General features: G+C 52.6%; 1 protein-coding gene across 10 annotated transcripts; it reads left to right on the top strand.

The window, feature by feature from the left end:
• The first annotated feature begins 428 nt into the window (after positions 1-428).
• Positions 429-4,426, top strand: PNCK (pregnancy up-regulated nonubiquitous CaM kinase). Of its 10 annotated transcripts, none has more exons than XM_045994487.1 (12): positions 429-518; positions 1,162-1,290; positions 1,444-1,575; positions 1,886-1,960; positions 2,055-2,193; positions 2,326-2,449; positions 2,643-2,718; positions 2,816-2,928; positions 3,018-3,096; positions 3,183-3,270; positions 3,423-3,567; positions 3,922-4,421. In XM_045994487.1, the coding sequence occupies exons 2-11, from the start codon at positions 1,223-1,225 to the stop codon at positions 3,558-3,560; spliced, it is 1,032 nt and encodes a 343-aa protein (XP_045850443.1). In that variant the 5' UTR covers positions 429-518; positions 1,162-1,222; the 3' UTR covers positions 3,561-3,567; positions 3,922-4,421. The 10 variants fall into 10 exon arrangements, with proteins under 10 accessions (XP_045850443.1, XP_045850447.1, XP_045850444.1 ...); XM_045994491.1 differs by having other exon boundaries at positions 434-518; positions 1,221-1,290; XM_045994488.1 differs by having other exon boundaries at positions 444-518; positions 1,159-1,290.
• Positions 4,427-15,042: the final 10,616 nt, after the last annotated feature.

Here is a 15,042-nt window from a genome sequence, read left to right as displayed (position 1 = left end):
GACGTGGGTAGGAGGGGGGGAAGGATGGGATTAGAGGCAGGAGCCAGAAGGAGCCCAGGGGGAAGGATGGGGTTAGAGGCCGAAGGAGCCAGAAGGAGCCCAGTGGGGAGTGCTGATGGGGGAGCTCAGGCCAGGGTGACAGAAATGCCAGGAGCAGGGCTGGACCCAGGGAAAAGACCTCAAGGCAGGCAGAGAGCCGTGTCAACAGGTGGGTGAAGAGACACCCGGATGGAGCACAGCGGTGGTGCAAAGGCCCTGGGGCCAGCCCAGTCAGGCCCCCTAGGGAAAGGAGCCGGCAGGAGCTGGCATGAATGTGCATGAGGGGAGGCGGTGTCCGCCCGCACCCGCCGATTGCCTTACAAGGCGCCCTGCAGCGCCGACGCCGCGCTCGGCCATCTCCGGCTCGGTCGCCGGCGGCCGGCGGGGGCGCGCGCGGAGGGGGCGGGTCCGGCTGGGCGCGGGCGGGGGGCTCGGCGCAGCGGCCACTGCGCGAGGCAACGCTGCGGTTTCGGCTCCAGGTCCGCACCCGGCGCTCCCCAGCGCGGACGCGCGCGGGCGGGGGTGCGTGGGATTCCCGGCCACCGTCGCCGCAGCCCCCGCCCGTCCCCGCGCACACCTGTCAAGCCTGGCGCGGCCCACGCAGCTCGGAACGTGGGAGGCCGAGGCTGCCGAATCCCTCCCGCCCTGAGGCGCCCAGGGCAGGCTGCGCTTGGGCGGCCGCGTGGGTGGCCGTGGCAGTGGCAGGCGGCTGGGCACGGGGGTCGCAGGTGCATCTCAGAAGGGCTGGTGGCCCGAGTGGCGCGTGCCTGTGAGCGCCGGGCCGTGGGTGGCAGGTCTAGGCCTGGGGGTATGGGGGGAGGCGTCTGTGGGCGCTGTGGACGGTGGTGGGCCTGGAGGGAATGGGGTGGGGGGTGTTCGGAGCCTTCTGGAAGGAGGCCGATCGCGGCTGACTCGCTTGTGCGGAGACAGAGGGGGTGTCTGGGTGCTGATCGCCGTCGGGGTGCCAGGGTGGGGGCCACCGGATGGCGGCCTCGTATCTGGGAGGGGAGGAGTGGATGCGGTGGCCTCGCTGGGAGTCGCCCACCTGGGAGTGCGGACCCGGGCGGTGGGGGAGGGGAAAGATGTATCCGGGCTGGGGGTGGTTTCCGTGTTTCTCAGCAGGTAGCTGAGAGTGGCTTCGCCCAGGGGGCCTCCCTCCATCTCTCCCCGACCCCCCGCAGACATGCTGCTGCTCAAGAAACAGACGGAAGACATCAGCAGCGTCTATGAGATCCGGGAGAAGCTCGGCTCGTGAGTGTGTGTGTGTCAATGGATGTGCTGTGTGTGTGTCCGTGCCTGTGCGAGAGTGGGGGCCGGATGGGTGGCGTGCGACTGGGGGGACCTTCCCCACCCCTCCCCCTCCTTTCCTCCTCTTTGCCTTCCCCCTCCCCCTCTCCGCCTCAGGGGCGCCTTCTCTGAGGTGATGCTGGCCCAGGAGCGGGGCTCCTCACACCTTGTTGCCCTCAAGTGCATCCCCAAGAAGGCCCTCCGAGGCAAGGAGGCCCTGGTGGAGAACGAGATCGCAGTGCTCCGCAGGTGCGAGCCAGAACCTGGCCACGCTGCGGGGGGCTCAAGGCCAGTGCCGTCGTGTGCGGGTGGGGCAGGGGGGCTGGGGAGAGCGCCCTGCCTTTCCTGCGGGCCCCAGGAACACCCGGCCTGGGGCTCTGCCTTGCTGGACAGGCCAGGAGTCGCCTGTGGTAGGGAAGGCAGGCAGAGGAGGGAGGAAGAGAAGGCAGAGGAAGGCTTTCCCAGTGCGCCGCTAGGGGCAGGACAAAGCCCTCCTGGACGCTGAGGGGCCCAGTGGGGGTCGTCGTGGCCCATTAGGGCCCGTCTCTTGCCATTGCAGGGTCAGCCACCCCAACATCGTGGCTCTGGAGGACGTCCACGAGAGCCCTTCCCACCTCTACCTGGCCATGGAGCTGTGAGGAGGGCAGGGGCAGGCTGGGGCGGCTGCGGCTGGGGCGGGGGGGGGGGGCCCGATGGCTCTGGATTCCTTGAGCCCGCACTCCCCCCAGGGTGACAGGGGGCGAGCTGTTTGACCGCATCATGGAGCGTGGCTCCTACACAGAGAAGGACGCCAGCCACCTGGTGGGCCAGGTCCTCGGGGCCGTCTCCTACCTGCACAGCCTGGGCATCGTGCATCGAGACCTCAAGGTGCCTCCCCTCTGGCTGTCCGCCGGGGCCTTGCCCAGCCTCCCTGTGCACCAAGGGTCTGGGGGACTGGACGGTGCCCTGCACCAGGAGCCGCGCCAGGGCTGACCTGGCCCTTTCTTTGGTGTGTCACAGCCTGAAAACCTCCTCTATGCCACGCCCTTTGAGGACTCCAAAATCATGGTCTCCGACTTTGGCCTCTCTAAAATCCAGGCTGGCAACATGCTGGGCACTGCCTGTGGGACCCCGGGATATGTGGGTCAGTGAGGGGGGCACTCTGAGGCTTGTAGGGGGGTGGAGACTGGGGGTGGTGGGGGGCACCGCGGGGAGCCATGTACCGGGCGCAGGGGAGGTGTCGGGTCATTCCTGGGGTTCGGCAGGTCGGGCCCGGCAGCACTGAGGGCATGGCGTGTGGGCGTGCGGGCGCGCGTCCCTCTGTCTCTGACCCCCAGCCCCGGAGCTCTTGGAGCAGAAACCCTACGGGAAGGCTGTGGATGTGTGGGCCCTGGGTGTCATCTCCTACATCCTGTGAGTGACCCCTGGGAAGGCTCCTCTTCGGCCTGCCTGCTCTCTGCTGGGTTGGGGGGGGGGCTGGGCAGCCGGGTGATCCATGTGTGGGCGCCAGGCTGTGTGGGTACCCCCCCTTCTACGACGAGAGCGACCCTGAACTCTTCAGCCAGATCCTGAGGGCCAGCTACGAGTTTGACTCTCCCTTTTGGGATGACATCTCAGAATCAGGTGAACTTGAAGCTGGCCCCGAGCTCCGGGAGTGGGGGGTGATGGAGGGAGTGTGGACGGGCTGGGCTGACCCGACCTCCCCACTCCAGCCAAAGACTTCATTCGGCACCTTCTGGAGCGAGACCCCCAGAAGAGGTTCACCTGCCAGCAGGCTTTACGGCATCTCTGGTAAGTGGGACCCGGGCTGGCCTGTCCCGGGGCCAGAGGGACCATGCCCTCAGAGCCTTCCCCACTGAGCCTTGGCCTCGCCCTAGGATCTCGGGGGATGCGGCCTTTGACAAGGACATACTGGGCTCAGTCAGTGAGCAGATCCAGAAGAATTTTGCCCGGACCCACTGGAAGGTCAGTGTGGGGACGGGTCTGTGGACCCGGCTCGAGGCTGCCCCCCATCCCCGCCCCTCAGGGGGCTCTCCTGGGCTGCCAGTGGCCTCTGTGGTCCTCAAAGTCTTGGGGCCATGGCCGGGGCGTGGCCTGACACCCCTCTCTCCCCACAGCGAGCGTTCAATGCCACCTCCTTCCTGCGCCACATCCGCAAGCTGGGCCAGAGCCCTGAGGGCGAGGACGCGTCGGAGCGGAGGGTGGCCCGCCACAGCCACCCTGGCCTCCAGTCTGGCCAGCCCCCCAAGTGGTGATGCCCAGGTGTGCGAGTGTGGGCCCTGTACCTGCTGGGAGCTGACTCTCGAGTGAACTTGGAAGGGGGGTGGGCTCCGTGTGCCCAAGAACTAAGCAGGGCGGACCCCACAGAGCAGAGGGGCAGACAGTGGAGGCAGAGGGGAAGGAGCCGATAGGAAGGAGATGAAGGAGGAGAAGCAGATGATAGAGGCCAGTGGGGGCTGGGGGCCGAGGGGACCAGGAGGATCTACGAGGCGCCTGCTGCCGAGACCCAGTGGGCCCTGTTGCTGAGAGCCTTGGCTGGGAGCGGGAGGTGTGGGGCAGGCTGGGGCCCCCACCGACCGTCTCTTTCCCTGTGCTTCTCTGTCCCTCTCCCCCTAGGCAGACGCTGTGGCCGAGTGCGTTGACTTCTGGATCCCCTTCCCATGGGTGGCCCCTCCCAGACCTCTTTCCCCACCCCCAGGACCCCGGGATGGCCTCTGTCGGAAAGTTCGAGATGTGTGGGTGTGGCGCACGGCATTGGGGCAGGAGTGGGACTCCCTTCTGCCCTCTGCGCCTAGGGGCCGATGGGTTGCGTGCACGGGGACGCACGGGGACGCCCTCCGCTGTCACCACCACACCGTCTCTGGGAGCCAAGGCGGCTTCCGGGAGCGGTTCCTCCTGCACGCTGCTCTGCGCTTGGCTGACGGTGCTGGTCCCGCTTTGTGTCGTGGCCCTCCAGCCCCCTCCAGTTTTCCCCCGAATCAATAAAGACAGACGAGCAATGGGCCAGTAGTGAGCTGGAGGGAGGGGTAAGGGGCAGGGATGGGGGATGCATGTGGAGGGGTGATGTCGCCGGCAGGAAGGAAGCCCAGGAGGCCGGCCCACTGCCCACCAGACCCCAGCACGTGACCTCACCCACAGCCACCTGAGCATCTGTTCCCTCCCACCATGGCATGCAACCTCCCAGGGGTTCAAGACTTTCCTGTCCCTGTCCCCCCAAAGTGCCAGCAGGAGGCGGCCTGGCCGGCCAGCCACCCTAGCAGTCAGCACATGGTGCGGCTCTGGCTCCTTGGGAGAGAATGGAGGCAGCTCAAGCCTTTTGGGCGGCTGAACCGGGATGTGCCATCTCCAGTCCCCTGTGAATGCGCTGCCGGGATGGGCTGCGAAGGGCTCGCAGGGAAGTGGAGGCCCAGTGTAGCCTGGAGGGTGACCAGAGCCCTGGGCTCTCTCCTCCAAACTCTCCCTTCCTTCCCACACCTTTCCATGGCCCTGGCCCAACAGAGAGCATTTCCAGCCGGCACCTCCTGCGCAGAAGGCACCCCCGCGCCGGAAGGGGGAGTGGGAGCTCCGTGGCCGGGAGAGGGCCCCAGCGGGGGGTCGACACCTGTCCTGCCCTGTGGCTTGGAGCCCCTGTGCTCCAGGGTTCGGGAGGGGAGGGCACGATGCTCCTGAGATGAGGCTCCTGGGACGGGACACCGCCGCGGATACCCAGGCTGGGTTGGTGATGGCTTCGAGTGGGAATAGCAGCGGCCAGTCCTCTGGTCTGCGTGGCCCCTGCCCCTGGCAACCCCATTCTGGCTGGGCCGGGGTCCAGAGTCCTGCCTTCCGGGACCCTGAGCCTCTCCTGGCCCTGCCAGGCCTTCCTCCCTCCTCTCTCATTAGGGGAAGAGCCGTAGGGCCACTGTGTAGCCCTGACCAGAGTGGAGTTCTGGGCTCGCTGGCCTCCCCCTTCTTCCCCACTGCCTGCTATCCCCGCTGCTCCCTGCCAGCCCCTGCTACAGGGTGGGACGGATCCTTGTCGTTGTTTGGGACCTCAGGGGAGCCAGTGAGGCCCAAGCAGGGTTGGCTAGGGCGGGCGGCGGCAGTGTTTGGGGTTGGCCACGCCTGCGGAAAGCACATGGAGAGCACACCGGTCTGTAGCTTTCTTCTCCTAGCTTCCTCCCGCCCCCTTCCCGCGCCCTACTGCCCCGTGCACGGCTCCCATGGGCCCCTTGTCATCTGTCCCGACACATAATGTCTTCGCACTGGACATCTGGGCCTCTGCTTTGTGCCCGCTGCTGGGCCCAGCGTACAAGGAGCCCGCCCTCGGGCAGCAGGCCCTGGAATGGAGGCGGTGAGCTTTCTAGGATGATAGGAGTGACCTGCGCGGGGAAGGTAGTGTGCGGACTGCTCCGGGAGCCCCGAGCCAGAGCGCCAGAGCGGGAGAGCCAGAGCCTGCCCTCCAGGAGTCGCGCTGGGTCCGAGACCGCAGCTTCGCCTGTCCCAACTGGGGTGCAATTTGGCCTCCGACCAGCAGGCGGCGCCACGATCACATCTAAAAACATCCTTCCGGCCTCCCGGTTCTTCACCATCAGAGGGGCCTGTTTGTGAGAGAAAAATCTTTGGGTCACGTAGGTGCTCAGGACTTAAGGTCTCGCTGTCTGGGAGAGCGTGGGGGGGTGTGTCGAGGGAGCTTGTTGCGGGGTGGGGGGGGAGTGCGGTCTCTGTGAGAGCATTTCGGGCTTGGGGGACCGCGGATGAGAGGCCCGAGAAGGGTGAGAGCCGGAATTTAGTCTGTGAGCCGCGGTGAGCCCCTGGCCGGTAGCTGGCGCGGAGCCTGGACGGCTGGAAGAGTTGGGCACTGCGAGTGGGGAGCGGGGTCCAGTGGCCTCTTCCCGGCTGCCAGGGACCACTCCGGAAGCGAAAAGAAGCGGGAAGTGGGTGCCCTGGTTGTGGACCACGCAGGGTGGGTCCTAAACTCTGTCTTGGAGCGAAGCTGTGGGTGACAGGGCTTCTGGGGATGGGGACGGGGACCCTGAGCGGGGAGCGGTGGGGAGGGTCCTGGGCGCGCTTCGGGAGCCCGTGGCCAGGAAGGCGGGCGACCAAGGAGGTGCGTTTGGGCCCATTGCCAAGAAGGGTTCAGTAGGGTGGGTTTGGGAAAGAGATGAGGGCGGTTTTGGGGGCTGTGAGTTGGAGGTGCCTGAAGGGGCACCAAAACAGAGCAAAAGAGACAGTTTCTGATGGTTCTCTGCAGACGTGGAGCGAGCTTCGTGTTGGGCCTGGCCAGGTGCCCCCAGGCCCTCTTCCGGAGAGCATCGTGTGTCTAAACTCAAGCCTCTTCTTGTCATTTCCGTTTTACATATGAGGAAACTAAGGCACGGAGAGGCCAAGTGGCCCCACGGCCTTCTGCTTCTTAACTGCTTCTGTGCAAATGAGGAGCACTCACTGAGGGTGTGTGGGGACTTGAGGAAAAGACGGGGGTTCTTCACCCTTCTCTGGGCGAGTGCATGCTGTCAGCGGGAGGAAGAAGGGGGAGCCCCAGGCCTCGGTTCCATTTCCTGACCTTCCCTGGGAAGTGGAAACCTGGAGGTCTTCTGCAGGGCCAGAGCTGCAGCATGCGATCTGAGCCCCAGAAAGACCCCTCTGGAGTTTGGTGGGACAGATGGGGAGGGGCTGGTGGCAGGGACACCTGTCTGGGGAGGGCCGCATGGGAGGGAAGGCAAGAGACGGAGAGCTTTCCAGTCCCCCTTCAGCTGCCTGGGCACAGGCCCTCTCCGTCTCTTGCCTTTACTCATGGGCTAGATGGAGGGCGAAGGTGGGAAGGAGTCAAACCCAGGAGTGAAATGGGCTTATTCACGAGATGACAGACCAGACAGGACTCAGCCCTTCCTGCCCCCCACTTGATGGCACATGGCCCGCGGCTACCATGTTCTCTACCCTCCAGCTTAGTCCAGGCAGCCCTGCCTCTGTCCCTGTCTCCTCAGGTATGCAAGCCATGAAGGGTGAAGTGTCTGGGAAATAATGAACGACCCACTTCGGTTGATGGGGGGCCGTGGTGACCAGTGGCTAGAGATCGGCCTGGAAAGTGAACTTTCTCAAGAGAGCGCTGGGGAGCCACTGGAGGGTGGTGACAGGATTAGATTATTGCTTTGAGAGGTTTCCAGGATGTTTGAAGCCTAGCTGGCCTTTTGTGATAAATATAAAAACCTCATCTCCAGGTCCCATGGAGATTTAAAAAAACTTTTTTTAGAGGGAGACAGAGAGTGCACGCCTGCTTGCGTGCACAGTGGGGGGAAGGCGCAAAGGGAGAGGGAGGGAATCCCAGCAGGCTACACCCTCAGCTCAGGGACTGATGCGGGGCTCAATCCCACGACCTCCAGATCATGACCCAAGCCAAAAATCAAGAATTGGACGCTCAACTGGCGGAGCCACCCAGGCACCCCTAGGCCCCATGGATTTGTTGATAGTTTCTGTCATTGCCAGGGACCCAAGCCTGCCACACATGATGCCCCGAGAAGAGGCCTGATGGCTCTTTTTCAATTTGTTCTTAGACTTCTTTAACGATGGCTTTATGTATTTTCAAGTTGGATTATTAAGTACAGATGACTTTAGAATTGCTACATATTTCAGGAAGTTGAATGTTCGATCAAAATGCGGCGGCGTGCATTATTAACACTGTAATGCTTTTGCCTTATAGTCTACTTTGCCTGACAACTTTCTTTTGGTTAATATTTTTTTCTGGGATATCTGGTTTAATCCTTTTCCTTTCAGATTTAGAATTTGCTTTATTTTATGGAGATAAATTCACATGTTGTAAAAGTCATCCTTTAAAATATACAGTGTAATGGTTTTTAGTATATTTACAAAAGTGTGCATCCATCACCGCTATCTAATTCAAAACATTTTCATCATCCCCCCCAAAACCCTGTAATCATTAGTGGCCACTCCCCATTTTCCCCAACACCCCTACTCCCCCAAGGCCCTGGCCACCACTCATCTACGTTCTGTCTCCGTGGATTTGCCTAGTCTGGTAGTTCACGTAAATGCAATCATACAACATGTGACCCTTTGTGTTTGGCTTCTTAGGTCTAGCATAGTGTTTTGGAGGTCATCTGTGTTAGAGCGTGTAAGAGTACTTCGTTTCCTTTCTATAACTGAAGGGTGTTCCATCGTGTGGGGAGACCACATTGTGTTAATCCAGGCGTCCAATGACGGACATTTGGGTTGTCTCCACCTTTCAGCTACTGTGACTGGTGCTGCTATGATCACTTTGACGCACGTTTTTCTATGGACATATATTTTCAGTTATGTTATTTAGTAGAATTCATCTGTGAAGACTTCTGGGCCTGGAAATTCTTTGTGGGAACATTAATTAATTAATTAGTTTTTTTTATCTTTAAAAAGATTTTATTTATTTATTTGAGACAGGGAGAGAGAGTGAGCATGAGCAACAGCAGGGAAGGGGTAGAAGGAGAGGGAGAAGCAGGCTCCCACCTAGCAAGGAACCCGAGGTGGGGCTCAATCCGGGGACTCCGGGATCATGACCTGAGCTGAAGGCAGGCGCTTAGCTGACTGAGCTACCCAGGTGTTCCTATTATTTATTTATTTATTTTAAAGATTTTATTTATTTGACACAGAGAGATCACAAGTAGGCCGAGAGGCAGGCAGAGAGAGAGGGGGAAGCAGGCTCCCCGCTGAGCAGAGAGCCCGATGCGGGGCTCGATCCCAGGACCCTGGAATCACGACCCGAGCTGAAGGCAGAGGCCTAACCCACTGAGCCACCCAGGTGCCCCATATTATTTTAATCCCAGTTTAGTTAACAGTGTTATATTAGTTTCAGGTGTACAATATAGCGATTCAACAATTCCATAGGCCACCCAGCGCTCATCACAAGTGCACTTCTTAATCCCTGTTGCCTGTTTTACCCATCCCCCCCACCTCCTCTCAGGTAACTGTGAGTTTGTTGATAGAGCTAAAAGTCTGTTTCCTGGTTTGTCTCTCTATTTTGTTTTTTTTTGGTTTGGTTTTTATTTCTTAAATTCCACATATGAGTGAAATCATAGGGTATTTGTCTTTCTCTGACTTATTTCACTCAGCACTGTACCCCCTAGCTCCATCCACCTGGTTGCAAATGGCAAGATCTCATTCCTTTTCATGGCTGAGTAATATTCCATGGTGCATATACCACATTTTCTTTGTCCACTCATATATTGACCATTTCCATTATTTGGCTATTGTAAATAATGCTGCTATAAACATAGGGGTGTATGTACTCCTTTGAATTAGTGTTTTTGTATTTTGGGGGTAAATATCCAGTAGTATGATTGCTGGGTCGTAGGGTAGTTCTATGTTTAACTTCTTGAGGACCTTCCATCCTGTTTTCCACAGTGGCTGCACCAGCTTGCATTCCCACCAGCAGTGCAAGACGGTTCCTTTATCTCCTCATCCTCACCAACACTTGTTTCTTGTATTGTTGATCTTAGCCATTCTGACAGGTGTGAGATGATATCTCATTGTAGTTTTGATTTGCATTTCCCTGATGATTAGCGATGTTGAGCATCTTTTTTTGTGTCTAATGGCCATCTGGATGCCTTCTTTGGAGAAATGTCTATTCATTTCTCCTGCTGTGGAACAATTTAAATTACTAATTCAATTTATTTGCTTATTATAAGCCTATTCAGATTTTCTATTAATTTTAAAGTCAATTTTGGTTATTTGTTTCTTTCCAAGAATTGTCCATTTCATCTGAATTGTCTAATTTGTTGCCATAAATTTGTTCAAAACATTGCCTTAGAATCCTTCAAATTTCTGTAAGTCAGTAGTGATGGCCCCCTTTTCATTCTTGATATTGGTAATCTTTTTTCTTGATCAGTCTAGGTAAGATCAGTTTAGTTGATCTTTTCAAAGAACAGACTTTTGTTTTCATCAGTTTTCTCTATTTTTCTTCTGTTCTCTATGTCAATCATTTCTACACCAATCTTATGTTGGCTTGCTTTGGATTTAGTTTGCTTTTCTTTTTTTTATGTTATTAAGGTAGAGCACTAGGCTGTTGACTTGAGACCCTTCCTTTTTTTGCTGGTTAAGGAATTTAAAGCTTTAAATTTCTTCTTCCTCCTAAGTACTGCTTTAGCTGCATCCCATAATTTTGATGTGTTGAATTTTCATTTTCATTCTGTTCAAAATATTTTATAATTTCCCTTTTAATTTTTTTCTTTGACTTGTGGGTTATTTAGAAGTGTTTTGTTCAATTTCCAAATATTTTTGAATTTCTCAGTTGTCTTTCTGTTTTTAATTTCTAATTTAATTCTGTTGTGGTCAGAGAGCATATTTTGTATTATTTCAGTCCTTTTATATGTATTGAAACTTGTTTTATGGTCTAAGTTATAGTCTGTCCTAGAGGATGTTCCATACATATTTGAAAAGAGTACTCTGCATTTGTTGAACAGAATGTTTCATAGATTTTAGTTAGGTCAGGTTTTTGATAGTGTTGTTTAAAAATTCTGTATCAGGGCGCCTGGGTGGCTCTGTAGGTTAAAGCCTCTGCCTTCGGCTCAGGTCATGATCCCAGGGTCCTGGGATCGAGCCCCACATTGGGCTCTCTGCTCGGTGGGGAGCCTGCTTCCCCCTCTCTCTCTGGCTGCCTCTCTGCCTACTTGTGATCTCTGTCTGTCAAATAAATAATAAAAAAATAAAATCTTTAAAAAAATAAAAATTCTGTATCATGGGATGCCTGGGTGACTTGGTTGGTTAAATATCTGCTTTTGGCTGAGGTCATGGTCCCAGGGTCCTGGGATCAAGCCCCACATTGGGAATCCCCACTCAGTGGGGGATCTGCTTGTCCTTCTTCCTCTGTCCCTCCTCCCTGCTTGCGTTTTTTTTCTCTCTCTCTCTCAAATACATAAATCTTTTAAAAAGTTTTCTATATTTTGCTCATGTTCTTTCTAGTTTTATCAGCTATAGAAAAGTGGGGTTTTGAAATCTCCAACTGTCATAATTGAATTGTCTCTTTCTCCTTTCTGTCCATTTTTACTTTATGTGTTGTTAGATATGTATATGCTTGTAAGTATTATATCTTCTATGTCTTACTGATGAACTGAGCTTTCTGTTATTATGAAATGTCCCTTTTTTTCTTTAATAATAGCTTTGGTCTGAAAGTCCACTTTATCTGATATTAATATAGCCACTCCAGCTCTCTTATGCTTACTATTTGCATGATATATGATATATTTTTTCTATCCTTTTACTTTTAATCTGTTTTTCTCTGTGAATCTGAGATTTGTCATCGTCTTCTTTTTTTAAAAAATATTTTATTTATTTATTTGACAGACAGAGAGAGAGAGAGCTCACAAGCAGGCAGAGAGGCAGGCAGAGAGATAGGGAGAAGCAGCCTCCCTGCCGAGCAGAAAGCCCGATGCGGGGCTCCATCCCAGGACCCTGCGATCATGACCTGAGCTGAAGGCAGAGGCTTTAACCCACTGAGCCACCCCAGATTTGTCTTCTTGAAACAATATATAGTTACTTGAATCTTGCTTTTTCGAATCTCTGATTTTTGATTGGGGTGTTTAGATCATGTACATTTAGTGTAATGATTGATGGAGTTGGGCTTACATTTGCCATTTTGCTATTTGTTTTCTGTATATCTCCATTCTTTTTTGTTCCTCTCTTCTTCGACTGCCTTCTCTTGTATTAAATATTTTTATTTACCATTTTATGTACCATTTTATTTTCTGTGTTGATTTTTTGAACTATATATTTTTTGAATTACATTACAATGTACATCTTAACTAGTCACAATCTACTCAATCTTGGTAAAATGTAGAGGCTTTGCTCCAATATTGCTGCATTCTTTCCCTCCTCTTTGGCACAGCTCATGTTATGTATGTGTATATTGCATACATATAGGTTATAAACCCAATAATACATTGTTGTAATTATTGCTCTCTTTACACAATCTTATGTCCTTTAAAGAAGATAAGAGAAGAAATGAGGAAAAATATATTGAGACTTTTATATTAGCACACGTATTAAACATTTTTTCTGCTCTTCATTTCTTCCTTTGAATTCAAGTTACAAACTGGTGTCAACCAAGACTTCTTTCAGCATTTCCCATAAAGAACTGTACTAGCAGTGAGTGTTCTCAGTCTTTGTATGTCTGGGAATGTCTCTCTCTCTCTTTCTTAAATCTTCAACTTTTAATTTTTTAAAAGGTTATTTATTTATTTATTTGACAGAGACAATGAGAGAGGGAACACAAGCCGGGGAAGTGGGAGAGGGAGAAACAGGCTTCCCGCTGAGGGCCTTGATCCCAGGACCTTGGGATCATGACCTGAGCCGAAGGCAGATGCTTAACGACTGAGCCACCCAGGCACCCCAACTTTTAATATTTTAAAAGACTTTATCTTTAAGCAATCTCTACACCTAGTGGGGCTTGAACTCACAACTCTGAGGTTAAGAGCCGTATGCTCTACTGACTGAGCCAGCCAGGCACTCCATTTAACCATCAACTTTTTTTTTTTTAATTTGACAGAGAGAGAGATCACAGGTAGGCAGAGAAGCAGGCAGAGAGAGAGGGAGAAACAGGCTCCCCACTGAGCAGAGAGCCCGATGTAACCATCAACTTTTAAAGGACAGTTTTGCTGGATATAGAATTTTTATTTATTTATTTATTTTTTTATTTGCTTATTTACAGCATAACAGTGTTCATTGTTTTGGCATCACACCCAGTGCTCCATGCAGTACGTGCCCTCCCTATTACCCACCACCTGGTTCCTCAACCTCCCCCCCCCCCCCCTGCCGCCCCTTCATAACCCTCTGGTTGTTTTTCAGAGTCCATAGTCTCTTATGGTTCATCTCCCCTTCCAGTTTCCCTCAACTCCCTCTTCTCTCCATCTCCCCATGTCCTCCATGTTATTTGTTATGCTCCACAAATAAGTGAGACCATATGATACTTGACTCTCTCTGCTTGACTTATTTCGCTCAGCATAATTTCTTCTAGTCCCGTCCATGTTGCTACAAAAGTTGGGTATTCGTCCTTTCTGATGGAGGCATAATACTCCATTGTGTATATGGACCACATCTTCCTTATCCATTCATCCGTTGAAGGGCATCTTGGTTCTTTCCACAGTTTGGCGACCGTAGCCATTGCTGCAATAAACATTGGGGTACAAATGGCCCTTCTTTTCACTACATCTGTATCTTTGGGGTAAATACCCAGCAGTGCAATTGCAGGGTCATAGGGAAGCTCTATTTTTAATTTCTTCAGGAATCTCCACACTGTTCTCCAAAGTGGCTGCACTAACTTGCATTCCCACCAACAGTGTAAGAGGGTTCCCCTTTCTCCACATCCTCTCCAGCACACGTTGTTTCCTGTCTTGCTAATTTTGGCCATTCTAACTGGTGTTAGGTGGTATCTCAATGTTGTTTTAATTTGAATCTCCCTGATGGCTAGTGATGATGAACATTTTTTCATGTGTCTGATAGCCATTTGTATGTCTTCATTGGAGAAGTGTCTGTTCATATCTTCTGCCCATTTTTTGATATGATTATCTGTTTTGTGTGTGTTGAGTTTGAGAAGTTCTTTGTAGATCCTGGATATCAACCTTTTGTCTGTACTGTCATTTACAAATATCTTCTCCCATTCCGTGGGTTGCCTCTTTGTTTTGTTGACTGTTTCCTTTGCTGTGCAGAAGCTTTTGATCTTGATGAAGTCCCAAAAGTTCATTTTTGCTTTTGTTTCCTTGGCCTTTGGAGACATATCTTGAAAGAAGTTGCTGTGGCTGATATCGAAGAGATTACTGCCTATGTTCTCCTCTAGGATTCTGATAGATTCCTGTCTCACATTGAGGTCTTTTATCCATTTCGAGTTTATCTTTGTGAACGGTGTAAGAGAATGGTCGAGTTTCATTCTTCTACATATCGCTGTCCAGTTTTCCCAGCACCATTTATTGAAGAGACTGTCTTTTTTCCATTGAATATGTTTTCCTGTTTTGTCGAAGATTATTTCACCATAGAGTTGAGGGTCCATATCTGGGCTCTCCACTCTATTCCACTGGTCTATGTGTCTGTTTTTATGCCAGTACCACGCTGTCTTGGTGATCACAGCTTTGTAGTAAAGCTTGAAATCGGGTAATGTGATGCCGCCAGTTTTGTTTTTGTTTTTCAACATTTCCTTAGCAATTCGGGGTCTCTTCTGGCTCCATACAAATTTTAGGATTACTTGCTCCAGCTCTTTGAAAAATACCGGTGGAATTTTGATCGGAATGGCATTAAAAGTATAGATTGCTCTAGGCAGTATAGACATTTTAACAATGTTTATTCTTCCAATCCAAGAGCATGGAACAGTCTTCCATCTTTTTGTGTCTTCTTCAATTTCTTTCATGAGTGTTCTGTAGTTCCTCGAGTACAGGTCCTTTACTTCTTTGGTTAGGTTTATGCCCAGGTATCTTATGGTTCTTGGTGCTATAGTAAATGGAATCAATTCTCTAATTTCCCTTTCTGTATTTTCATTGTTAGTGTATAAGAAAGCCACTGATTTCTGTACATTGACTTTGTATCCTGCCACGTTACTGAATTGCTGTATGAGTTCTAGTAGTTTGGGGGTGGAGTCTTTGGTGTTTTCCATATAAACAATCATGTCATCTGCGAAGAGAGAGAGTTTGACTTCTTCCTTGCCAATTTGGATACCTTTTATTTCTCTTTGTTGTCTGATTGCCGTTGCTAGAACTTCTAATACTATGTTGAACAAGAGTGGTGAGAGTGGGC

Source organism: Meles meles, chromosome X (genome assembly GCF_922984935.1).
Source record: "Meles meles chromosome X, mMelMel3.1 paternal haplotype, whole genome shotgun sequence".
NCBI classification, from domain to species: Eukaryota; Metazoa; Chordata; class Mammalia; order Carnivora; family Mustelidae; genus Meles; species Meles meles.
Note: the sequence above shows the minus strand (reverse complement) of the source record. Positions and strands in the feature narration are given on the sequence as shown.